This window comes from Pseudophryne corroboree, chromosome 1 (assembly GCF_028390025.1).
Source record: "Pseudophryne corroboree isolate aPseCor3 chromosome 1, aPseCor3.hap2, whole genome shotgun sequence".
Lineage (NCBI taxonomy): Eukaryota > Metazoa > Chordata > Amphibia > Anura > Myobatrachidae > Pseudophryne > Pseudophryne corroboree.
This window is the reverse complement of record NC_086444.1, coordinates 799,510,593-799,536,992: the sequence shown is the minus strand read 5'-3', so window position 1 is coordinate 799,536,992 and position 26,400 is coordinate 799,510,593. Positions and strand designations below refer to the sequence as shown.

Here is a 26,400-nt window from a genome sequence, read left to right as displayed (position 1 = left end):
AGCCTGTGGCTGTGCATGAGAAGAGTACCCTATAATGTGAGAATGCATGGCCTGTCTGCACGGGCATTATATGGTTAGTGCTTTATACTGGCATAGAGAAGCCAGGAGTCAGGAGCCAATGTCTGAAGTCTCTTTCTATAGTTTGCACAGACCACATGACCCTATCTTTCCTGGCAGCATATCTAATGCTGTATTCCTTGGAGGCTCGGGGACATTAATTAGTTGTTTAATGGGAGTATGACTAAAAATGTAGAAGAAGGATTAGGAGCGTGAAACGTATGTCCAGCCTGTTCCTTACACTCGAGGAGGAGATGAAAATCATGCAGGATCGTCTGTTTCTTTACGGGCCATTTCCATTTCCACCAGCTGCTCTCTTCAGCTGCACACTGTGTTATGGGACAGTCACAGTCAATGCTGTCTGACTCACACACTATGGATTTACTGACACTGCCTGATTTACACATAACACTAGTGTTTACTGACACTGCCTGACTTGCACCTTACACTATGTAGTTGCTGACCCAGCCTGACCTGCAGCTCACACTGTGGACTTACTGCCTGAACAGCACCTTACACTATGCATTTACTGACAGTTACTGACCTGCACCTAACACTATGAACTTTCTGACACTGCCTGACCTACACCCTACTAGGCATGTCCAAACTGCGGCCCTCCAGCTGTTGAAAAACTACACATCCCAGCATGCCCTGACACAGCTTTAGCATTCACTGACAGCAAAACTGTGTTAGGGCATGCTGGGATATGTAGTTTCACAACAGCTGGAGGGCCGCAGTTTGGGCATGCCTGCGCGGCGCCTACACTAAGGACTTACTGACATTGCCTGCCCGGCAACTTAAAACTATGGACTTACTGACACTTTTCTGACATTGCCTGACCTGCGCCCTACACTAAGGACTTACTTTCACTGCCTGGCCTACACCTATGTATTTACTGACAATTACTGACCTGCACCAAACACTATGAACTATTTGACACTGCCTGACCTGTACCCTACACTAAGGAATTACTGACATTGTCTGCCCTGCAACTTAAACTATGGACTTACTGACACTGCCTCTCCTGCACCTTACACTATGGACTTACTGACATCCAATGACCTTCATCTTTGCACCTTACACTATGTGTGCTTACTGACACTGACTGACCTGCACCTTTTGCTATGTACATACTGACACCTACTGTACCGACCTTCACCGTACACAATGGACTTACTGACATTAACTGACCTGCATCTTACACTATGGAATTACTGACTCCTGCACATTACATTATGGACTTACTGACACTTACCTGCACCTTACACTGTGGACATACTGATACATACTGACCTGCACCTTACACTATGTAGTTACTGACACCTACTGATCTGTACCTTACATCCTTAATTTACTGACACCGCTACTGGCCTGCACGTTACACTATGGATTACTGACCTACCCTTCACATCATTCACAACGACATTTCCTGACCTGCACTAGACACATATGAACAGGCTGAAGGACCCTGGCCTATAAATGACACACTAGATAGACTGACCCTACTGTACAGCATCACACACTATGGTCGGACTGACCCATCCTGGCCTGCCTGTTACCAGCTACAGGCTGACAGAATCTTACCTGTCACCTAAACAATACACACTGCGTACAGAGTGACACAACCATAGCTGCCATCTACACACTGTGAAAAGAATGACAGTACCATACCTGCCACCTACATACTATATACATACAGTACTGACACACCCCAACCTGCAGTTGACAAACTATGGACAGACTATGGCTACAGGATCAGCACCTCACTGTTTGGAATGCACTATAAGGACAACGTGACACAACTTAACCTGTACTGTACCTTTGACTTTACTATCACACAACACAAATATGACCCTCCCTGTTTACTGTTCCCCATACAGACATCAGTAATTACTATTCTGATGCTATGGTCTCTTCTGCGTTGTATTCATCGATGCACACATAGAACCTGTATCTGAGGCCGAAATAAGTAACCGCTGACAATTACTGACCTTTACCCTGTAATTATGGGAATCAATCACTGCGCATAACAATCACAGCATATATATTCATCTGTCCTAAATACCCGGGACATAAGACAGTAAGTGCAAATGATACATATCCTCTCCATCATTACCAGGAGTATATACAGCAATGTGTGCTCCTAAAAGTGAAGAGCACACGAAAAATATATTCACAGAGTATGTAGGCAGTGTAAGGGTGGCAAACATTTCTGAACCAAAAAAGCTCATGATTTATTAGCAAGAATAGGAAAAATCAACTATACACGCACAACAGCCATCTAGTCTGTGAACGCTAGTAATCTAATTGTATATACGATTATTGCTGGCATGGTAAAGGCTATTACCTTGCTATAAGGCAGCAGCAGAGCTTTGCCTGCTCTGCAGAGCCTGTCCATCTTTACAGTAGGAGATAGCTGTGTCTGCTGCTACAGTAGCATTCTTCAGATAGTTTATCGCCGGATCAATCACACGGCCACTGTCTGCTGAGGGAACCAATAACACTATCTACACTACAAAGCACTTTGAAAGTTAGCTGGCCTCATAAAGGTTTGTGTTTATTCGTTGCCGTTATAACATTAGTGAGTGGATTATTATTATTATTATTATTATTATTATTATTATTATTATTATTATCATTATTATTTTATTTTATTTTTATTTTTGCAGCGTGTTTTAAAAAATAATAATTCTCTAAAACATTATTTTTATTATTATTATTTTTTTACAGGTTCCCATTGAAGAATGCTGGTATACATTAAATATTGTTTTAATGGAAGTGTTAGCTCTTTAGAACATTAAAAATAATAAACTCGAATCAAATATAAACCGTTGCTGGAAAACAATAATCTTTCCAAATACAGCATTTAGAAATATTGAATGGCTTAATTAAAACATGAAATAAAATCGATCAGACGTGCTCGCTCTTAATGATAGAAGATCGAATGAATATATCTATACTTGCCTCGAACACATTCTATTTAAAAATACTTATTATATTTTTCCTTTTTTTACAAAGAATTTGACAGTATTACGCTACAAAAATATATTGATTACATTTGCAGAGTCAAAACACAATTCACATTGATTCATTTTAAAGTACACTCAATTATTATTATTATTATTATTATTATTATTATTATTATTATTATTATTATTATTATTATGTACCCGAAACAAGTTAGGTGGGTCTGTGTGTAATGATAATCGCACATTTCTCACACAAAAAATCACTGTGTACGTGCTGCACAATACTCTTGTACACACATTTTATGCCCTTGGTTAAAAAAATTAGTTATCAATGACCCAAGGTCAAGTTGCTGGTTGTACTTACAGTATTAACAATTCTGCACTTAAACGAGCTTTGACTCTTGTTGATCATAATTTGTCTTTAGCAATTCATCTACAGAGCTCTCTAATGTCATTCATTATACACTATGATGGCCTTCATGGATCAGCCTGGGCACAGACAGAACACCCACAACCTGAACCTCAAAACTAAATTATCCTAAACTATATATTATATATATACTGACTGCATCCTGTCTGTTTGTGACTGGAACATAAGCAACAAACTGAATCCTGGAAGTCATTACACCATAAAGGTGCATTTATACACAATTAACAAATAGTGATAGCTTGATGTGTGTGTGTGTGTGTGTGTGTGTGTGTGTGTGTGTGTGTGTGTGTGTGTGTGTGTGTGTGTGTGTGTGTGTGTGTGTGTGTATTCTTAAAACAGACACTTATGTATCATTTTGCATAAATCAGGATAAATTACAATTTAAACAAATGTATGGAGTAATAAACACCTGCCATCATCATATTTATTCAGTATTTTGGAAGCCACATGCAGCCAGTTCTCTACTTATTTCATAATATACATTTATCCATATGAAAATATTTAATTGCTATTTGTGCAAGAAGTGTCATTCAATAGTCTTCATATTAATTAATATCCTTTGTTAATGTAACCACTCTCCCCATCGTTTTTATTAGATGTTAATGTCAGTGTGATTTTGATAACTGGACACATTCATCATTCCCAGTGTTTGGCTAATTCCATTCCATCATTTATCTTATTAATAAGTTTCTCTGAGATTTTACTTTTTATTGTCCTAAACGCCTTCATGTTTAATGCAATGTTCTATATATTTTTGCTTGCTCCTGAGCTGGTGATGAGATTGTTGTGTGATACCTCTCCATCCCTCCCTCTGTCTGATCCCTATGTATCTATCCCTCCCTCTGTGTGACCCTCTCCCCCTCCTGCTCTGCTGAGTGAGTTTGGAGGAATCTCTGTGACGTCACGCCATTCCCACTGCAGAGAGGGAGAGAGAGACACAGAGAGAGACCCGGGAACAGAAACCTCTCATCTAACAGCCTTATCAGGAACCCCAAAGGAACTTGGGACATTGCTTTTGGTTTCTTTTGCATTGGATTCTTCAGTTTGCGCCTTATTGTGTGATCCCATATGCAGTGCCTGCAGTGAGGATTTCTGCATAGCAAGAAGCAGAGGTTTCCTGTAAGCCCATCTGGTAAGTAGTAGTACACAGACAATCCTACTGTAATCTAAATATGTGAGATCATGAAAGTTCATACATTTCTTCCACTCTGGGCCTGTACTGAGTGAGGTTCCTGACATAATAATCCCTTATACTGCATTTACCATGCATGTGGGGATAATTCAGAGTGCAATCGTGTGCACTGTATGTAATATCACAGTCTTTACTTCATATGATCATTGTCCCCTACTAACCATGTGAGATATCAGTAGCAGATATCACCATTTACTGAGAGGGCTGCTAGCAGGTATGCCTTGCAACAACCATTTAGGCCGCATTAATCTTTTACTTTCCTTTCCTTTAATAATAAATTAAGAAAGTTTACAATAATTTAGAGAACTCTGCCAACTGTAAGTTATAATACCACCACCGGCCCCCACCCACGCACACACACACATACACACACACACACACACACACACACACACACACACGGCTTATATTTCGTTTTGAAAATGTCAAAATTTGAATTAGGTAAAATTAGGTCTACTCGGGTGCTACATATATATACATGCCGACTTCCCAGCTACATGTTGGGTACAGTGGTCTATACTTAAAGTGAGCTCCAGACAGTACTAACCCTTACGCTGTGTTACAATGTCAGGCAAGTTTTTAACAGAAGACAAAGTAAGTCCAGATGGTTTGAGATCTGAGGACTGTTAACACGATACTGATATGTGTGAAATACTACTAAATGTACACCAGACATGAAGTTACATATGGCAGTCCCATCTTTAATTTGTCTCTTCCAACGGCTACACAGAAGTGAACGGTTTCCATAACTGTAACAGCAGTAATAAGTCCGTGTGTGTGTGTGTGTGTGTGTGTGTGTGTGTGTGTGTGTGTGTGTGTGTGTGTGTGTGTGTGTGTGTGTGTGTAAAAATGTGTATAGGTATGTGTGTGTGCGTGTGTGTGCGTGTATATTTACATACATGCATATATTAATGTATGTATGGTGTGGAAGCTACAGAACAGCTGGGATAAAGAATATGGATTGTGCGTTTGTTAATGAAGCATGACAGAATATGATTTAAATTGTAAAAGGAAATACTGTAAAGGTTGGCGGTAGTGTGGCCAGCAGATTGGTGGTCTAATTCCAGGAGTTTACAAAATAGTTCTAGATACTGTAGGCCTCCTGTTATCTGTGTTCTCACACTCTACACAGATTGCAAGCAGCTACCTGTAACAGCACTCCGATAATGTCTACACTGTGTACTCTATACAGACACGTGTGTGTGTGTGTGTGTGTGTGTGTGTGTGTGTGTGTGTGTGTGTGTGTGTGTGTGTGTGTGTGTGTGTGTGTGTGTGTGTGTGTGTGTGTGTGTGTCGAACTCACTTTTGCATCATAGGCCTTTGTATCTCACACAATATTTGTTTGTAATATCTATCTATCTATCTATCTATCTATATACACATGTTAATAGATAGCGATAGATAGATATATATATATATATATATACACAAAAAGCTGTATGATGTTCTTTACCCATTTATGACTGCCAAACCTGCAAAGCGTCATCACATGAAAGATATGTTTAATACGTCTCTAATCATGAAGCAGAGAAATTGAGTCTATACAAAACATACGTGTGTATGTTAATCTTCTAAGAAAGTAAAATAATGTTACTTTCCTACAAACACACGTGCAAAATTCAATATTCTCTGACAAATTATACAACTGTGTTACAGATAAGGTGTGCAGTGCTGGCCAGAATGTGGACAAAATAAAAATGATAATTGTAATAATTAGGCCGCAGATCCAGGTTAAAAATATGCATCAATCCAGACATCAAGTAATTATTCACCCAGTGCAGACATTAAAGGGAAAAAAAGATTAGAGATGATGACATGCAAATTTCCTCTGAAATTATCATAAGTAAACATTCCAATCCTGGGCTAATAAAATCCCATCTGTGTTACTTCATATCGAGTTAGCAGAGAGATGTGATAATGAATTTTGTAATATCTCACGAACAGACATCTCAATCAGGCACTAATCCTGCGATTTTACTGCAGAATCATTCACATGTGGGGCAGCCAAACTTCTGCTCCTCCTTGGCACAAATATGGGAAAATCCAGAAGCATCACAGTGTAGAAAGAAGGAAAACTGAATAGTAAATATATAATGACTGCTGCCTGGTGAGGTGGGAGGCACAGATATCCACTCCATTTAATTGTTGTCAGACCACAAAAAAGCAATTGCACAATTATTAACCTCACCATAATTAACTTAAATCATCAACACAGAACATCAAGAAACACATAAGGCTTATTACAGTGTAGAGTCAAGAACAGCAGTGCCAAGCTAGCCTGAGTATGCCTATAGCACTGTACGCGAGATAATATTAATATATATATATATATTTATGTAGTACAGCTACAGCATATCATATCTCCAATTGTTCCAGCACACATCGCCGAATAACGCCATCACACTGCATCTGTAGGCCGGCATCTCACCTAGGTGACCCTCATTAATTGAAATGTAATTTAACAAATGCGCTATCACTGAGTAATGGATGTGATCGCTCCCTCTCTATAATTAGGTAATGTTTTCCTGGTAGATGACATTAATGAATGATAAGAAGTACATCTCTGAAGTATGGAAAATTCAGGCAGGAAGTCACGCCAGCAATAACCGAGTCTCTGTATCGAATATATATATATATATATATATATATATATATATATATATATTGTGTGCGTGTGTGTATAATGTATGTATGTATGTATGATAGATAGATAGATAGATAGATAGATAGATAAATAGATAGATAGATAGATAGATAACCATACATCATACACACACGCACACATTATGTTATCTGGTAACTATTGTTTTGAATTCTAATAAATTTCCATTTTGTTCTTGGTTTGCTCTTCATATTAAAATCTTACGTGTTACAACATGTACTATTTACGTTCCTGTTTGCGTGGATATATATGAGTATTTCTATGCTGCAATTTTATACAATTATTAGTAAAATAGAAAAATTGCAGTTTTGACTGTACTTGCTCAGATTAAAGTCGCAGCAGACAAAGGGATGTGCTGTTTTACATTTTTTTTAATACAGGTATAGATAGATAGATAGATAGATAGATAGATAGATAGATAGATAGATAGATAGATAGATAGATAGATAGATAGATTTTGACATAAATATGTAGAGCAAGTGTTGTGTGTGACTAAATGACCTTACTTATAACAGATATAAAGTATATTTAATAATGAGCGTTTCTTCCATTTGCAGTATTTTTCAGACGAACAGACAATCAATACACGAAATCATGGAGTCTAACTGTCGCAAGCTGGTGACGACCTGTGTTCAATTAGGTAAAAACTTTTTGTATTTGTAAAAATTGGAATTGAACTGTTGTTTTTAAAATACGAAAGTAGCGTTCAAGACTAGACTGGGAACCTCGAAAGTCTAAAAAGTAAAAACCGCATGAAACGATTGCCTGATCCTCAGACTAGTTACTTGAGAAAAGGAGAGAAGAGCACCCCTGGACTGTGACAGAGGCTAGTTCGGATAGTCCCCTATCTCCTGTAGTAAGCCCCATGTCTAAATCTCCTTTCTGTCTGAAATCAGGAGTCCAGTCCTCTGCAGTGGAGTGTCTCTTCTCTAAGGAACCTGATTTGAAGAAAGGTGATTTCTCTGCTACAGAAGGGGCCATAAGCAGCAGGAAAGAAACAGGGAAGCTGTTTGGCAGACAACATCAAAATGCCAGTGGTAAGATGTTTTATTAGCCTTACACTGGGCATATAATGTAGTGTCTATCCGTCTGAAAGATAAACAGCACACAGGCTGTCCCGGGGGTAATTTTTTAAGTACTGGTAAAATTAGTTTCTCCATCTTTTAATAATAATTGAGTGTTTCTCTCAAATATTCTAATATTCTAAATAACAGGATAATATAGCATTGCTTCACCCACCACTCCAACGGACTTCTCAGAAATTCCACATTTATGTGGCCATTATAAATTACAAATATATAATTCCTGGAGCATATTAGACATGAGCTAAGAAAATTAGTATGGGGTGAGAGAATATTAACATATGATTTATTAAGCTAAGTGAAAGGAGAAAGCAATGATATAGTTTACTGAATATATCTTACCAGCTAGAATCCTGGGCCTGCTCTCCAGGCGGAGTAGCAGGTCTCTCAGCTATGATCCTAAGGCGCCCTCTGCCGTCAGACAGGTGTAGTGATGATACGTGGGTACATACCATATAGGTTCTAGACAAGTGGTCAAGTTGCAGGGTTTGGGTGTTATTGATGCTTTTATTTATTTGTTTATTTATTTTTGGGGGGTTCCACTTTTTTTTATAGCACAATCAAACGTTGTTCTTCTATGAATAATTTTAAGAAAAATCCAAAGCAAATTATTTACACATATAGTGTTTCTCGTGGAATGAATTTGGTGACATTAATTGGATAATATAATAAATAATTAGACAATCAATTAAAAAAGCGACATGTCTATGTTATACAAATCGTCAAAAACTGATAACTATTGGTGTTCCTCAATCCAATAACTTCAGTATATGGGGGCAGATTTATTAAGCCTGGTGAAGTGATAAAGTGGAAGGTGATAAAGTACCAGCCAATCAGATCCTAACTTCCATGTTACAGGCTGGGTTTGAAAAATGACACTTAAGAGCTCATTGGCTGGTTCTTTATCACCTTCCACTTTATCACTTCACCAGGCTTAATAAATCTGCCCCATGGAGTGGCATGCACTTTCTGTACCTGGAATCGTTTCTAGCTAATATATTAATGTCACAATCAATTTATCGTGCTCTTGTTTTTGCATGTACTTATTTATTTTGTATTTTAAATTCTAACCCTCATAGAAACTAATAGATGTAAAATATTGTTTGATTGTGCTGAGGAGAATATAAATTTTAATTCCTTTTTTCTCAGGGCACAATTGTATTCCTATATTGTTGTAAATAAATAAAAGCAGCCGTTTTAGAGACAGCTTGTAACTTATTTGTGTTATACAGTCGCTGTTGGTGTAGAAATCAGATGATGAGCCCATCCTGTGTTGCAGTCCTATTCATTTGTGCGGTGGGGAATAACAATGCCCCCCTTCAAATGGACAGGTGGTCTTAATCATAGGACACGACTCAAACGATTGGGCTTTGCTATAAATTTATGGGTTCATTGCAGGAAAGACTGATCCTACCAGCTACGTCTAAATGTGATATTCCATATGTTACATGACATACTGACTTTTACTTTCCACACCGAAAACAAATGATGGTTTTTAGAACCATTTATTATGAGATTTGACTGTTGTAGAACATGTAAAATTTCCTGTGTATTAAAAACTTAATAAGAACACATTTTTTTTATATTTATATATTTATTTATTTTTGTGCCAATACAGTACTTGGATTGGGGAAAAGAAGCCACATAAAAATAAATGTTTGTTCTCCGCACAAACTTTAATAAGAGATGTGGTTCAGTAAGAAATGGCAGTATCGATTCTGTATGTGAGGATTTGATTTATAATACTAGTTTTGCATATGCATTTGGGATTGTAGGTGGCTGTGATCATAGAGTTATTAGTCACGCATGTTATTGGGTAAAACGGTACCCACGCATCCCTCTACACCACCCCAGCTTATCTGTACTTATGTCTTATATTCAGACATCCAGAGACAATTCTATTATATATATTATGCAACAAGAGTTGTGAGATTGTATACCAGACGGAATATTTCATAAACTGCATTTGTTGCGGTGAAATTAAAGTTGCTATAGTGTTTTGTTTTTTTAACATTACTGAAAAAAAAACTTTCATTTTGTTTTCCTGCACAATATTTGGGCTGTTTTTTGACCAGTTTGTGTGGTTTTATAGTTTTTAGCTTTTGAAACCTAATAAAATAAGTGAACCTAATGTAATATTTTTTCCATTTAGAAATGAGTAACTATAGATGTATCACAATGCATTTAATTCAGCTCACAGGTGAGAATGAAGAAATAAATGATATTGCCTGATGCTCAGAATGTTTTCCTTATTTACATATTTAATCACATTGTCTTAGATTTCTGTGCTCTGGAAATGTAGACTACTGATCTTTCCGCTGAGCGGTTATTTAACTAACATTAATTAATGCCGATCTAATTAGAAACATAGTGTGTCTGCTTTGCCAGCCTTGTCTGTAAGTGTCTCAGTAAAACTTATTTGGTGTTAGCTGTTTTCCTCTTCTCTGCTGCCTACCAATAATATATGCAGAGTAGCTGGGATGACTCGGGGGAACAAGAAATGTATAAGCAAAGCTTTTTCCGTGCGCAGGAATATACTAATGGAGCAATGTGATGTCTGCTTAATCCTATGTAAAAAGCATTGTCTTTTACCTAATATTGACTGAATGGTAATTAATGGCTCTCCATCTAGGAGAATAAGCAGTAATCCACGATATGTAGAAGAGTGAAAGACAATGTTATCAGGCAGAAAAGGCCCCACCAGCATCAATTTATCTATTAAGGGAATATTATGCCAATAAACTGTATGAATGACATTTGGGCTGTACAAAGGGCAACAGGCACTACATTAACCTGGAGCATCAGCTAACAGATCTGCCTTCCTACAGCCTTTAATAGTGTCACGTTATATCATCTTAAATCACACGTCCTCATGTCCTATTACTGTGTAATAAATTATATTATTTAATATTCTTCATTGTTTGAGCAAACGTCTTAAATCTAGAAAAGGAGAAGAAATGCACCTGCATTACTGTTTCTGTAGTTAATGTCTGACCTAGTACATTTTGTAAATAGAAGTTTTTGGAAGGAAAAATAATTCCAATGTACAGTTTTTGTAAATTTTGGCACCATAAATATTGGTTATGAACGGTAGAGTATGGAGATAACAGAATTGCTTGTTGAAATATGGTCTAAAAATATGAATTCTGCCAGTGATATAAGATATGAGCAAAGTTTATGTTGCCGGCTGTTTTAAAGATTTCTTCACATTCTCATATGGGAAACAAACCAATAACTTTATATGAAATTAGATCTGCTTACTGTGGTGTGATTATGAGAACACGCCTGTAGTTTTGTAAAATATTTCCATTGTTAGCTGTATTTATCACAAAATGAAAAGATTGTTAATTAGGTATGTTTCCTAAACTCATGGTTTATTATAGAGGTGTTTGGCAAGAATGTGCCCTTCATACGGTATGTTTTGTGTTCAATTTCTTTAAAAAATGCACTTCAGAGACATTTTCATATTTATTATTATTATTATTATTATTATTATTATTATATCCCGAATGTATGCATTATAAATATATTTCTGCATTATAAACATATGAATGTATAGAATGTTTACATTATAAATATATCACATTACGTTTTTGTAAAAACTAGAAAGTTCCAAATCACAAGAGCTCACTATATATGAAATATAATTATGCACAACTTTTGTGCAGCGCCTTTCATGATTTATAATTACAAACCATCTTCGTTTTCTTGAAATGCTCAACTGAATTTGCTCATAAGATTAAATACGAATAATTTTATCCATGTATGTATATTGTATAGTATATTATATAGATACAAAATGTATGGCCAGCCACAACAGGCTCTAGAAATATAGAGTAAATATGGTATATTGGAAATAAAGAGTATTTTAATTTACAAATACAGGGTAACATTACTTTATTACTGCTATTACACAATAAAACATAATTGGCTTATAAGTAAGTATGTATTCATTTCAGCTCCACCCTACCTTTCCGCGATGACACAAAGTCAATTATATACTTGACAATGTTTGATTGGTATTTGGATTCCATCTTTGACTATAAATGTTTATTATCCTAATGTAAAGATCCTTAATTAGGCACCAGATCTAGTCTAGGAATTATTTAATGCAGTCGCTATACATTTCATATGCCAGCACTGAGGTTATATTTGTTAAACACTTTCTATGATCAACATGAATGTATGTGTTATAGGTATGTATGAAGGTATTATCAATAAATGGTCACTATTAATGTTGTGCCCCGTTGGCTCTGACAGCTCTGTGTATACGTAGGAGGGCAGAGTAATGACGCTTTGGTATACATATCACATTTGTAGAAGTTTGTTTATTGTATTTGACACAGTTTTTCCTGGTATGAATTATGCTGCGAGTTACAAAGATTATTGTATTAACCTTGTTGAAGTGTACAATGCCTATCACACCTTTTATTCCCTTTCCCGATTTCTCATTATCCTGCATTGTAGACTCCAGTATACTGTGAATTAAAAAAAAGTATTTTAAAATTATATTTTACTTGATACAATAATCTTATATAGTAAACAGAAAGTATATCTAGATAGATAGATAGATAGATAGATAGATAGATAGATAGATAGATAGATAGATAGATAGATAGATAGACAGACAGACAGATAGAAGGACTTTCTGCATGTATATGTATACACATATACATATATACATATAAACAAAAATGACTCTTATTGTAAAAATGGGCCCTGGACACATGAGCTTTCATTTAAGCATAGTAGTAGATACGTCATACCCTGACAGATTGTCTAATTTAAAGAAAGACAATGTTAATTAATATATTTATGTAGTGTTCGTCTTAATTTATGTTGCACCTATGTAAATACTAATATAATGATCTTGCATAGACAAATATGACGTAAATTATTTCACTCCTCTCACTTCTTTTCCACTGCAAGGGCCCACCCCCAGTGATCACACCACCCACTCCTGGCAGAGGACAGATATATTTAATAAACAAATAGTCAAAGATTGATCCAAATTCATATTGACTTAGTTATAGGTCATCAACTGTAGTGCAGAAACTGGAAATATTTACTTTACACATATACTTTATGATCTGGTGGGAATTAGAGGGAATTCAATAAGAATACGGCTAGGACCAATCTAAACCCCTATTTAAAAGACTTAAGCAAATTAGAGTCTTATCAGATTAAAAGGCACTACACACGTAAGAGCATTGTCTGTATCCAACGCTGTGGGGTCTGAGAGATTCTGTGTCAAATCTCAGGGATAAAACGCGTCATTTAAGCGGAAGACAACGAACAGAATCCAAATTAATTTAAGATGATTTCAATTCTGTATATCTGACTTGATAGATAGATAGATAGATAGATAGATAGATAGATAGATAGATAGATAGATAGATAGATAGATAGATAGATAGATAGATATTACATAGAGATAGATAGATAGATAGATAGATAGATATTACATAGAGATAGATAGATAGATAGATAGATAGATAGATAGATAGATAGATAGATAGATAGATAGATAGATAGATAGATAGATAGATAGATATTACATAGATATTACATAGATATTACATAGATAGATAGATAGATATTAGATAGATAGATAGATAGATAGATAGATAGATAGATAGATAGATAGATAGATAGATAGATAGATAGATAGATAGATATGAAATAGATTACATACAGTTAAGGTTGATGGATGTTGATCCATGAACACACTAAACGTTGGTTGTAGTATAATTTTGACATGTATCCCGATAAGAATGTTCCTTGGTAAATCTGACAGTGTAAGACGAGGGAGGTGGGTGGGATAGGCTGCAGACATAGATATGAAGTCTTGGTATTTTTCTTTTTTTCTTTTGCGATGCTTGGGACATGTCTATGAAGCGCAATGTACATAAATGGAATATAAAATACTAAATTGAGCTACATAAAAAAGGAAATATTTCCCCCAGAGCTAAGCGCATAAAGTTGTCAGAGGATAATATGCTGGAATCTTGCGCTGTCGTTACATGTCTGTATAAATACACAAAGCTCGTGTGAAATAGGTCAGATACCGAGCTATCAGGACCCAATCCGCCTTCTTGATTTCTGCTGCCTTTTTAGCTGTTCAGTGTCAGTAGTTATGGGAAGTTCAGCTGTCATCGTACCATAAACATGTATAGAGAGGTAAATAGGTATTGGACTTGCAATGTGAATATAGAGATGCAACGCGTATCTGTCCTATATATGTCGATTAGATTTGTTTAAAATCTTATGATTTACTTTGCCGTCTTGCATGTTTACGACCATTACCCGCAACTGTGTGGACTGGCTGTTTTGTATAAACTGTATGGAAAATGATGACATGCATCATGAATACAATATATGTGTTAAATATAATCATGCTAATGCAGTATTGAATATCAAATCATTAGTGCTATCATATGTTTAATGGAAAATTTATATCGTACACGATTCTCTTGGGTCAATGTTTCTATGGGTAATTCAGAGAGCTTCCTATGGTACAGTATCTACTCTGCAGAGTACTTTCCTGACAATTAGGGTAGAAGTCAGGCTTTAGGCCCGCCCTGGTAGAGTGCGGATTGGTGTCTATAATTACGGTAACCCCGTCTGTGAGCGGCGAGCCTGTGATTGGCTGTGTCGCACAGGACTGGGAGTGCAGGCAGTATGGAGGGGGAGAGTGTGGGAGACGTCAGGCAGCTGTGTAGGGAAGGGAGACTGTGATTGGCTAGCGCAGAGCTGGGAGTGCAGAAGAGGGGGGGGATAGGGGGTGAGTGTGAGTGACGTCAGGGAGCTGGGAAGGACAAATCTCTGGTTTTAAGATGTTAGTCAAACAGGGAAGCAACTGAGCCACTGCTGAATCTCCATTGTCACTTGTGAAAGTGCAGCCCTGTGCTGGAGACAGTGCATGGGATCAGCATCTTGCTGTTAGATTCAGTGGTATTGCTTCCCATTGACACTTCATATACTTACCCTAATGTCTACCTATTTAGCTACACCATGCAATGCTTGGTAGCTCAGTAGAAGAAGCTTCTTGCACCAGTCCTACTAACGTCCAGTGTCTCCTATACCAGAGAGAAGGAGGAACAGAAAGTAATATCTGCCTAATGACTGTAGTGGACTCAGCAGGACTTAAAAATAAGGCTCCTTAAGCCTGCACTTAACAAGTGACTTGCTGAAACTATTCCACCCAGCCTGTGCTGCTGTTTATTACTTTTATCTATATTTTGGTGCCACCAGTTGGACACACGGTGGAATTGAATCTCATTGCAATCTATAGAGGATTTTCCCTTGTAATCCGAGCACCTTTTTTTTTTTTTTTTTTTTTAAATCTGTATGATTTGGATATTTTTTGGAAGCCTGCTCTCTTATACACACATCTGATCGATGAACTCTATGAAAGACCCATTACATTTGGATCATTTAGCCGGGAGTAAACTGGCTTCAGCCTCTTCCCATCATCAGGCAGTGACTCCTGTCTCCATGGCTTCCTCACTGGGGCAACGGTCTGGGGAGTGCAAGCAGAGGCTGGAGGTCCATACAATCTCAGACACCTCCAGCCCAGAGGCTGCAGGTAAGGATCGGCCCAGATCACAGACTCACATACGTACCATAGACTTTCAATACACCCTCCGACAATAGCTCTTTAAAATAGGACTTCTGCGTTATGTTCAACAGAGAGAACTGTGACGATTTTTTATTTTATACATTATAACATTTTATTTTATACATTATATTTTATTTTATACATTAACATGAATACCTGTCAGTTATCATTATATGTTATGCTTGTTGCAGAACAAGTAATTTGTGAATTATTTTACCTTTTTCTCCTGCAGAATCCAGCGCATTATTGTGTAGGATGACATTTCTAGCTAATTTATGCAATCTGATGCGATTCCTAACTATAGTTGCAAGTAAATGAATTACAATAAATAAACAGCGATGTTGAGTATGCTGGGGTTATATAATGAAATGTTGATAACATGTTGCTAATAACAAAGGCTCAGTAGACTTCAGAATTGCTCTATATATTCACATCTCTTCTTGGTGCATAGAAAGATTGTGTTCTGTGGCTTAAAATTGTTGTGCAGCCTACTTTACTACCGTACTATCATTTTTAATAAATAGCTAATTGCTACAACTTGTCATAAATAGTGAGTCAACTAATTCTGTGTGTACTGCAGTTCATTGGACATCTGACTCATAATATGCTGCTGTGCAACTTGCTAGAAATAAAAAAAATGCAGATAATTAGGGAAATAAATTAGTAAGGATTACTTGAGCACAATAAACACATCAAAATGACTGCAGCTAAATGAATATATCAGAATGAGTTTGCTGCGCGAGCTATTTCTCATAAGAGTGATTTCTAACTGCACCTGCATAATTAGGACACAGGGGTGTTTATTTATTTAAGTAGATCCTTGTAAGGAGTTGGGTTATTCTGTTTTAATAAATGTCTGTTGCATTTCTGCTTTAGTCCTAGCCAGCAGAGAACAATCCACAGCCCTAAGGTATTGAGGATTTACAGGATTTGTACAAAAACCCTCTGGGTGCCACACCAGGCCAGAAGGGCAAAACTCATTAGCCACTGTCTGCTGTTTTTTTATTCGTATTTATGCAGCTCGTCTTCGAGTTAGAGGGGGAAGTAAATAATGTGTATATCTGATGCCTCTTTCTGCAGATAAGGACAAAAATCACCAAAGTAAAAATGACGATACTAGCGCTGATGACCCCTCTAAGAAGAAGAGACAGCGCAGACAGAGGACTCATTTCACCAGCCAACAATTGCAGGAATTAGAGGCCACTTTCCAGAGGAACCGCTATCCTGACATGTCTACAAGGGAAGAGATCGCGGTGTGGACTAACCTCACCGAGGCCAGAGTCAGGGTAAGTACAACTACTCACATATCAGTCATCGGAGGCCTAGACAACATAAACATCAATATAACCATGGCACACAACACTTTACAGTGTCACATATATCTATGTCTATATATTCTTTGCATATATACAGTATACATACAGTATATATATATATGTATATATATATATATATATGTATATATATATATATATATATATAAATATATATATATCATACATTGCAATTAGCCTAGAGCTTCAGAGAAAGTGTACTAAATAAAAATAATGCATTGTTTAATTGATCAATGCAATGCATGGTGGGAAGGGAGACATAAGCGCAGTATGAAACGCGTTTCAAATTATACAAAGTTATTTATACTCGCTCTGGGAATTATAGTTATGTACAATATTCCTTCTATTTTTGAAATTTAAAATTCCTGCCGAAAACCAATAAAATATGTAACAATATGTAATGACAATATGTAATATCACACGCTTAAGGCATAAAAATAAACCCAGCTTTTAAAGCCAAAGATTGCTTCAGTCAAATAATCCCGTTTTATACTACACTATAGCTGTGTTGCAATTTATGCGCTTTAAAACATCTGTGCGACAAGTAGAATATAAATTCATAATTATGTGGCATTTTAACATGTAAAATGCCTTTAAAGTGCCTCTTGGGAGAAATACAACAGGATTGTTTCCACTATATGTGGATTTTACTGCTTAAAACTGATATTTGTAATCTTACACATGTTCAAAGAGAAAGAAATATCAGTGTGTGTCTGGTAAATTATAGCGTTAGACTGATTTCAGGAGTTATCCTTGCTGTGCAAACCCAACAAGGGTGCATATAATCTATGGATTGCAAAAGATAAGATTTATAGCACCTGAAACATAGGCTTGTGGATGAAAACAGCCTTGAATACAATTTGTGTGTCTTTTCTAAACTTTGTTGGTGAAGTCATTTGTGTCAGGGACAAAGTAGTTTCAAATATTAACAAAGCAATCGTCGTGAAGTATGTAAACAATATCTTAGTGTTGCCCAAGGCCTGTGACAATAAAAAAAAAAACCCTAAAGGTTACACCTGAGTCTACATGTTATGGTGCTGTGATCAAATTTAAATTCTTGAAAATGATTGCAGTATTGCCTATGGAAGAATAGCATTCATAAAAATGTACAAACAATATTAAAATAAGCGACGACACAATGTATTTCTAAAGTTGAAATGTGCATTGTAATTGCAGCAAAGTCTTTCGTGGGGAATGGAGTGGAACGCAGGATGTGTTATCAGGGCGGATTCATTATATCTTTTCAGCTCAAATTAGCAACATTTGGGGAATCTAAAGACTGCCTAATGTGGTTCTTGTCAATTGAGTGCGAGGGATTAATGGTACAGTTAACAGCGATCTGTAATGTACAACATGATTTGTGTAAACAGGGGAGGCTAAGGGACTGCTCCAATACACAAACTCTCTCTGCGGGAGGGTGACTGACAATTCAGACACCCAGGATGTGTATTGCAGATATCTCCATTGTCTACAGGGAGGACTCATGGATCTCATTGTAGCACGTAGTTAAAAGACAAGTCTTGCCAACAAGCCAGAGAGGACAAGTTGGGTCAGAAGTTTCTTTCAGTCACTGCAGATTAGCACAGGGAGGATCTCTAGAGGTCTCGTAGCAAACATTTGTTCTCTATCATGCCTAAGAAAAGGCTTGCTGCTCACTTGACGAATCTTATGATGTCTCAAAAAGAATTGCGGCATTTTCTTTTATTTTGCAGGGAGCAATTTATCTTCTATAAAGCTTGTTACCAGGAGTTGCTTTCATAATGTTAGATTACTTGTTAAAATGAAATATGTATGTCCAACTTTTTCCATGACCTCTTATCTCAAATTCGTTTCTTCTGAATAACAAATCGAGGTTTTTGTCTTGGCTGCATCTACAGGTTCATTTTATTTAATGGAGTTAAAAAGGAAAAACGAGTACTTGCAGTTTAATGAACAAGGCTTGTATAATGAGCGGTATGACTAGATAGATAGATAGATAGATAGATAGATAGATAGATAGATAGATAGAATTAATCTCTAGTGGGTTAGTAATTTGTATTGTGAGTGTTAAATGTGACACCCATGAAATGGCAGATAAATGTGCCGACAGGCTATATGTTGCCTAAGACAATGAATTGTTGTGTGACACGTGTAAGTTGATGAGCACAGGTGACCTGGTGTTATTTTAATTGCAGGTTTGGTTCAAGAACCGCAGAGCTAAATGGAGAAAGAGGGAGAGGAACCAGCAAGCAGAGCTGTGCAAAAATGGTTTTGGGCCTCAGTTCAATGGGCTCATGCAACCTTATGACGACATGTACCCAGGCTACTCCTACAACAACTGGGCAGCCAAGGGCCTGACCTCGGCCTCTCTTTCCACCAAAAGTTTCCCTTTCTTCAACTCAATGAATGTCAACCCTTTATCCTCACAGAGTATGTTTTCTCCCCCAAACTCTATCTCTTCCATGAGTATGTCCTCAAGTATGGTGCCATCTGCTGTCACCGGGGTGCCAGGCTCCAGTCTCAACAGCTTGAATAACCTTAACAACTTGAGCAACCCCTCTCTAAATTCAGCCGTGCCAACACCAGCCTGCCCGTACGCCCCTCCAACACCCCCTTATGTCTACAGGGACACATGTAACTCCAGCCTGGCAAGCCTTAGACTCAAAGCCAAGCAGCACTCTAGTTTTGGATATGCCAGTGTTCAAAACCCAGGATCCAATCTCAGTGCGTGTCAGTATGCGGTGGACAGACCCGTGTGATGTATATAAGTACATGTATATATGCTGTCTGGAAACCATCCTTTCTTCAAAGACTTATAATATCTGGACACTAGAAAGAACCTTAAGGAAAAAGAAAAGTTTAACTGCAAAACTCAGATGTGTCTTCTTTTCAAGGGTCGGCTGCAGTGATTTCTTTGAAAATATTAAAAGGCACCAGCAGGACACTGATAAATATATATAAATATATATATATATATATGGACACGTTTGACTGGATATTATATTTGAATGATACTATAAGCTTGTTAATTTTTTCTTAAGTTTAGCTTTGTTGACGAAAAACAAAAAGACTGAAAGGATGTATATATATATATTGAAATGTCAAATTAATTTTATAAAAAGCAGTTGTCGATCATATCTTTACAGTGTTAATATGCACCAGGCTTTAATAAAATAAGGCATGCAAAAGGAGCCAAAACAGAAACGGTCTCCAGGTGAATGTATATAACAAAAGCGACACTGTATTTCTGACCTATTAAAACGTCGTGTGCATCAACATAGAATAGTACCTCTGGTGGGTGCCCTGTTGTTTCAGAAACAAACAAAAAAATGCGAGTTCAATTTTACGTGCATTCATTTTTTTTATTGTTATTACTTTTGCGAATAGATGTTTAAACACAACCTGTGTTTTATCTCCTGTGGGTCAGAAAAAAAATGCAGATTTTTATTCCCGTCTGCTTAGCTGCCTGAAAATGAAAGCACCGAACATTGTAAAAAGTAGCCCACACCACCCCGACCCAATTACAAGTTGTCCACCTCTGTCCCGTAAATCTCTTCACAAGAAACCCGCTGGACTTTTGCATTTAGAAGTGTAATTATTTATTTGTTGAATTTCTATAACGCTGGTTGATATATCATTGAACAATCCGGTTGTAAAATGAATTCTAATGTATTGTTTTAAGATTATTTGGCTAAAAAGAAAATGATGCCGCTTTAACAATAAACGTATCTCTTCGGGAAAGCATGCTGTCTTGTTTCCAATAAAATCAGCGCATTTCTTATGCAAAGTATATACAAAAAAAACAAGGAATCAATCTCTCTCTCTCTCTCTCTCTCTCTCTCTCTCTCTCTCTCTCTCTCTCTATACATATCTATCCTAAAACAAATACAATGTGCAAGCTCATTCAAAATGTTTACTATGCATATTAATTTCCACAAAAATAAACCTTAAAATTTCACTTTTTTTAAAGAAAGAAAATTCAGAAAATAACATTGTTTCAACAAGTAAATTTGCTTTTATTAATTTTTTAGATCGAGGATATAAAACTTCAACGTACTGCAAAATAAACCAATATAGTATGTAATTAATGCAAATCAAGCAGAAAGGTGTACTGCGGACATGAATGTGTTGGGTATTGCAGCTGCAGTGTGTGTGTGTGTGTGTGTGTGTGTGTGTGTGTGTGTGTGTGTGTGTGTGTGTACATATATATATATATATATATATATATATCTATATCAGTAGCGCCTTGTACAAACCAGCACGGCCTGACATGTGGCTCCGTGTTGCTCAGTATGAAGTCACTCCGGCTCTCTGTAATCCATACGGGGTCATTGTTCCAGCCGCAATGATCCACGGTTACCCCGCCACTAAAATCTGATACGAGCATTTCTTTACTGCTTTATTATGAAGGTTTGCACATTAACTTCTGAAGACTTTGGTGGCACACAGACTACTAACCCCCGGCCCCTTGCCTCGTATTTGGGAGTAAGGAGCGGAGGAGGCAGGACAGACAGCTTTGTGTATTGGGAGCAATCACTGTACATTTGGTATCAATTCGTGGTGAGGAAAAGGGGGGTGGATAAAAGGTGATCAGAGCTGAGGAAGGATCCTTAGAGGAGATAACAAGTAGAACAGGCGGTCTGTGTGGTGGAAATCTACTCTCATTTCTCCCTACATGCATGGAATAACAAGCAGAGACGAGAAGAGATGTCTGATCCGTGGTTCTGATCCCCATGAATGATGGATGCAGAAAAAAGGTGGCATGCAGACATTATAGTGCAAGTACAGTATCTCTACACCAGTATTGGGGCAGTGGGTGCTCCATGGGGGAATCCCTTTCCTATGTCCTCTGTGCTGAGCTTCGTTCCACTCTCCTAATTCATTTATTCCTACGTGTCAACAGTAGGAACAGCACTGGTGAGTGCCCTGATCTTATTATTCTTTCCTGATTTATCCCGTACTCTGTATGCACACTAAATTCAGCTATAACACGGGGTTCATGCTATACTAGGCCAGAGGTCCTACAGTTGCTGTGTTCCATAGCTCACATTCCTCAGATGCTTTAACTCGTCTATAAGAATAGATGTATTGTCCTCATACAGTTATTCTTATGTTGATGGTAATACATTGCAGTATATATCATGCTTCATTTTCACTAAAATGCGTATTTGTATATTAATATAGCTGTAAATGTGTGCTATAACTGGCCATGAAAGCCAAATTCTCCAGACCGCAGGGATTCATACATTTACATTTCACCGACTAGAAGTATTTTTTCAAATACACAGTGTATTTTCTTTGTGCCACATCTAGGGCATACATGGATGATAAAGCAAACATCTGACTTATAAGCGTTTTCCCATCTAAAAAATATAAAACCTTCACGTTATTATCTGAAGAGAGCTTGTCCCTTTGTCCTAAGTCTATATTAGAAGGTCAGATAATGAGAAGACTGTATTAACTGTCCTTTACAAGTTGAATAAACAAAGGTGTCTACGTCTCAATACACATCCCTAGGAGAGGGTGGCGAGTGGGACATCAGTCAGCCAAGGGCTGATCCGCAGAAAGTACCCATCAGACACATTTGTACAAAGCCCAGAGCAATGTGCCAGCTACATTCATACACAGGAAAGTTAGCAATCACACGATTACAAAGGTCATATTTATACATTAAACAGGACACACCTGATCACTCACTCATCACATCTCTTTCTCTTACATCTCAGACAAAACATAACGTTTGTTTTTCTGGTATTTTATTTATGTTTGAATCAATCACAGATTATTCAGTAACAAACTTTACTCCCACGTGGAGGAATGGTATCCCAGGAGGGGAGATCAGAGGTGATCTGGGCAATATTACTTACCCCAGTGTCATATATATTCCTGATATGATCCTGTTTATTCTTGGAAACTAATCAAATATGATATTTATCTCTATCTGAGCATTTGGGAACACAGAATATAGAACAATAAGGCGGGGATGGGGGTGGGGGTAATCATCACTATGGTGTATTTGTTATAGGTGCCACAAAACTCAATTCAAACACGTTTCTTTGATACACATTGGAACACTCCTACACATTTTATATAGAATAAATATTTGCATATGCTTAGCAAATACTATTTTATAGACATGTCGTTCTATGTAGTCCATTTTTTTCTCCGACAAGACTTTCTTCCTTGCAGATTTTAGCTGTATTACAAAACTCTTGACAGAATACAGAATTATGATCTTCAATTTGTTCCTCCTTGTAAATGCCTTTTAAGATACATAATAAAAAATATGATATATGGACAATCGTAAAGGGTCTTTGTTCATGGTAGGTCCGTGCCTTATGTCACAGGCCTGCTGGTGCTGCATTCCTGTTCTTACGTAGATTGTGTTATATTTATGACGTGTAAAAATAAATAAATGTTAACAATTTTGTTTCCAGAAATATTTTCGTAAATTATTGACCGAAATGAATCCAAGCGAACAAAAACAATAGGTACAGCTGCAATGATCGTACATAGAAGGAACAAAAAGACAATTGAAGCTTTTTTAAAATCATCTTTGAAGAAAAATAAAATTATGCTTTGGAAGTGTAAAGAAGATTTATGTTGCGTGCCCTAGTAATGCCTGGGTTACCTTGTGTACCACCACCTCCCTGGCTATAATACCGCTATCCACTACTGCTTCTGCACAATCTACAACAGTGATCTGATATGTAGGGTACATGCGTTGTATGACCTAAGACTCCAGCATGTTCAGGAAACACGCCAGCACATCATCATATGTTGCATAGAAGTATAACAGGACGTTTATACAGATGTACAGATGCTATTTGATTTCTGTGTGAATCATTGACTTGTTATCCTTCTGAGTACTTTCTTATGAGATCTCGTGAACTAATATATGATGAGAGTAGCCTACATGAAAAGGATCCCTTTCATATCAATAGGAATATCACCACAGATACAACTGCAAATATCAGGTGCTGTCCTGTTCTAAGTAATGCTAAGTAATAACGGGTAACACGGAGAGGAGGTTTGCTGGGGTTTCTGACTACTCTCTGTATATTGAATAATACAATGTTTACACTCTACTTGTTATATATGGCAATAAAGAACAAAGTATCCATAACATTGATGCAAACGATTCCATGGTATGCTAGATTTCCTTCATCATGCTCTTTATTGCATTCGCAAACGGCATTTATATGACAAAAAGAGCTTCTTAATACGTTTGTTTATGTAAGGGTGAAAGTATGTTTTAAAATATCTAGATAGATAGATAGATAGATAGATAGATAGATAGATAGATTTTTTTTTTTCCTTGCATATGGCGGCACTCAGGGGTCATTTCAAAAGATTGGAAAAGTTCAGAACTGACTAGAGATATCTATTCAAAATGTGGTTACAATTTCTAAGTTGATTTCTTCGACATGTAAATGGCTTTAATATAATAGATTTATTTTTTTCCTACTTAACGAATTCGCATATTTGATGAAGGGCAAGCACAGCTTACACCGGGTGATTTACTAAAAGTGTATGTTTTATGCAAACTTGGCGAATATGTGCCCACCTCTAATAAAATACAGTCGGGTTTGATGAAGATTTAAGAGTCTTACATCTTCGCCACACCCGACTGTTTCACAGTAAGACATTATTATTATTATTATTATTATTATTATTATTATTATTATTATTATTTTACTTTTTAAATCTTCACATTACCTGACTGGGTGATGGAAACACACACAGAGCCCCAACTTGGGTAAAGGTTGCACAGATCACAAAGGTACCCTGGTGGGCCTGGCCATAGTTGCAGAAACACAAATATGCTCATTGACAACCCACTGATCACATCTCCCCTCATACTATTAGCCAGCCTCATAGATGTTCATATCATTATCTTGTCAAATCATTGATCTGCTTCGTTTTAGAATTATTCGCTCATTTAAATTGTGTTTAGCGATATTGGATACATTCGTTTGATAACTTTTTGTCCATATTCAAAAATGTGTCCTAAAACTAAAATAATAATAATAATAATAATAATAATAATAATAATAATAATATATATATATATATATATATATATATATATATAACTTATAGTTTTGCAGTGTAGAGGGTATATGGATACTAACCATTTTTTATTTATAGTCATATCTGTGTATTCTTGTGTAATAAGGATTTTCTTATCCTTACCAGTCAGAAAGGAGCATATTAAGAGTTCAGTGCGTGAGAGAAATTTGCTTTTCTCCGAGTCCACATTACAACATATATCACAACGGACAAAGGGAGCGTTTTGTTACATACACAGATATTGGTAAACAAATATAATATGAATTTGTCTGGGAGTTGGAATCCGTCAATGTGTGCTTCTTAGTAATGTAACCACCAGGATGGGAGAATTGTGCGCGTTATAAATTTCGCCTATTATCCTGCTTCATCGATGCAGCCAGGTATCCGCACACAAAAAGACAAGTGTAAGTGTGAGCTCAATCCCCCAAAAAAACATTTTGGAAGCACAGGTTGACCCATTAACTGCTATAGAAGCCAGCATCATTATGTATGCGAGTGTGGGACAATGTGGTTCTGGCTACTTATGGGTTAATCACACAAATGTGAGGAGTAGATGCTGCGTGTGGGAGATGGGGTCACCCAGTGCTAGGCACTATAATCCAGAGCACAGTGTCAGTGAGGGTGATACATAGATAGGCATTACATGCTTAGCAGTAAGGGGACACTTTCAGGCAAATGCGTTGAATTAGCATAAAGCAGATTTCTTGCTGTATCATTTTCAGCCTTTGGATGTCTCCTACTCATGATAACTATCTACTAGTATTACCATTGTTCACTATTATACACTGTAAAACATGATGCATAATCCACTGAATGCACGTGATATGTGTCCTGAAAAGTATAATGCACACCATGTACTGTTAGTGTAGACAGATCACCCTATATTGGGTGTTATTTTGTGCACTGAAAGACAACAGGGACCATCAGGCCTGGACACGGGGCACACAAGCTGTTCTGTGATGCGTTCTGCCTGTCTGTGTGTCCTTCCAGGTTCCTGGTGG

General features: G+C 37.0%; 1 protein-coding gene across 5 annotated transcripts in view; it reads left to right on the top strand.

Annotated features, from left to right (window-relative positions):
• Positions 1 to 21,067, top strand: part of PITX2 (paired like homeodomain 2) — a 32,167-nt gene extending 11,100 nt beyond the window's left edge. For 2 of the 5 annotated variants that reach the window (XM_063918931.1, XM_063918921.1), the window contains 5 exons: positions 4,531 to 4,588; positions 7,868 to 7,950; positions 8,207 to 8,347; positions 17,094 to 17,299; positions 19,522 to 21,067. In XM_063918931.1, coding sequence (XP_063775001.1) covers positions 7,905 to 7,950; positions 8,207 to 8,347; positions 17,094 to 17,299; positions 19,522 to 20,085 — 957 coding nt within the window. In that variant the 5' untranslated portion in view covers positions 4,531 to 4,588; positions 7,868 to 7,904 and the 3' untranslated portion in view covers positions 20,086 to 21,067. Of the gene's footprint in view, positions 1 to 4,352; positions 4,589 to 7,867; positions 7,951 to 8,206; positions 8,348 to 15,223; positions 15,981 to 17,093; positions 17,300 to 19,521 lie in introns of those variants that run through there. The other 3 variants (XM_063918940.1, XM_063918957.1, XM_063918947.1) reach the window with 3 other exon arrangements.
• Positions 21,068 to 26,400: the final 5,333 nt, after the last annotated feature.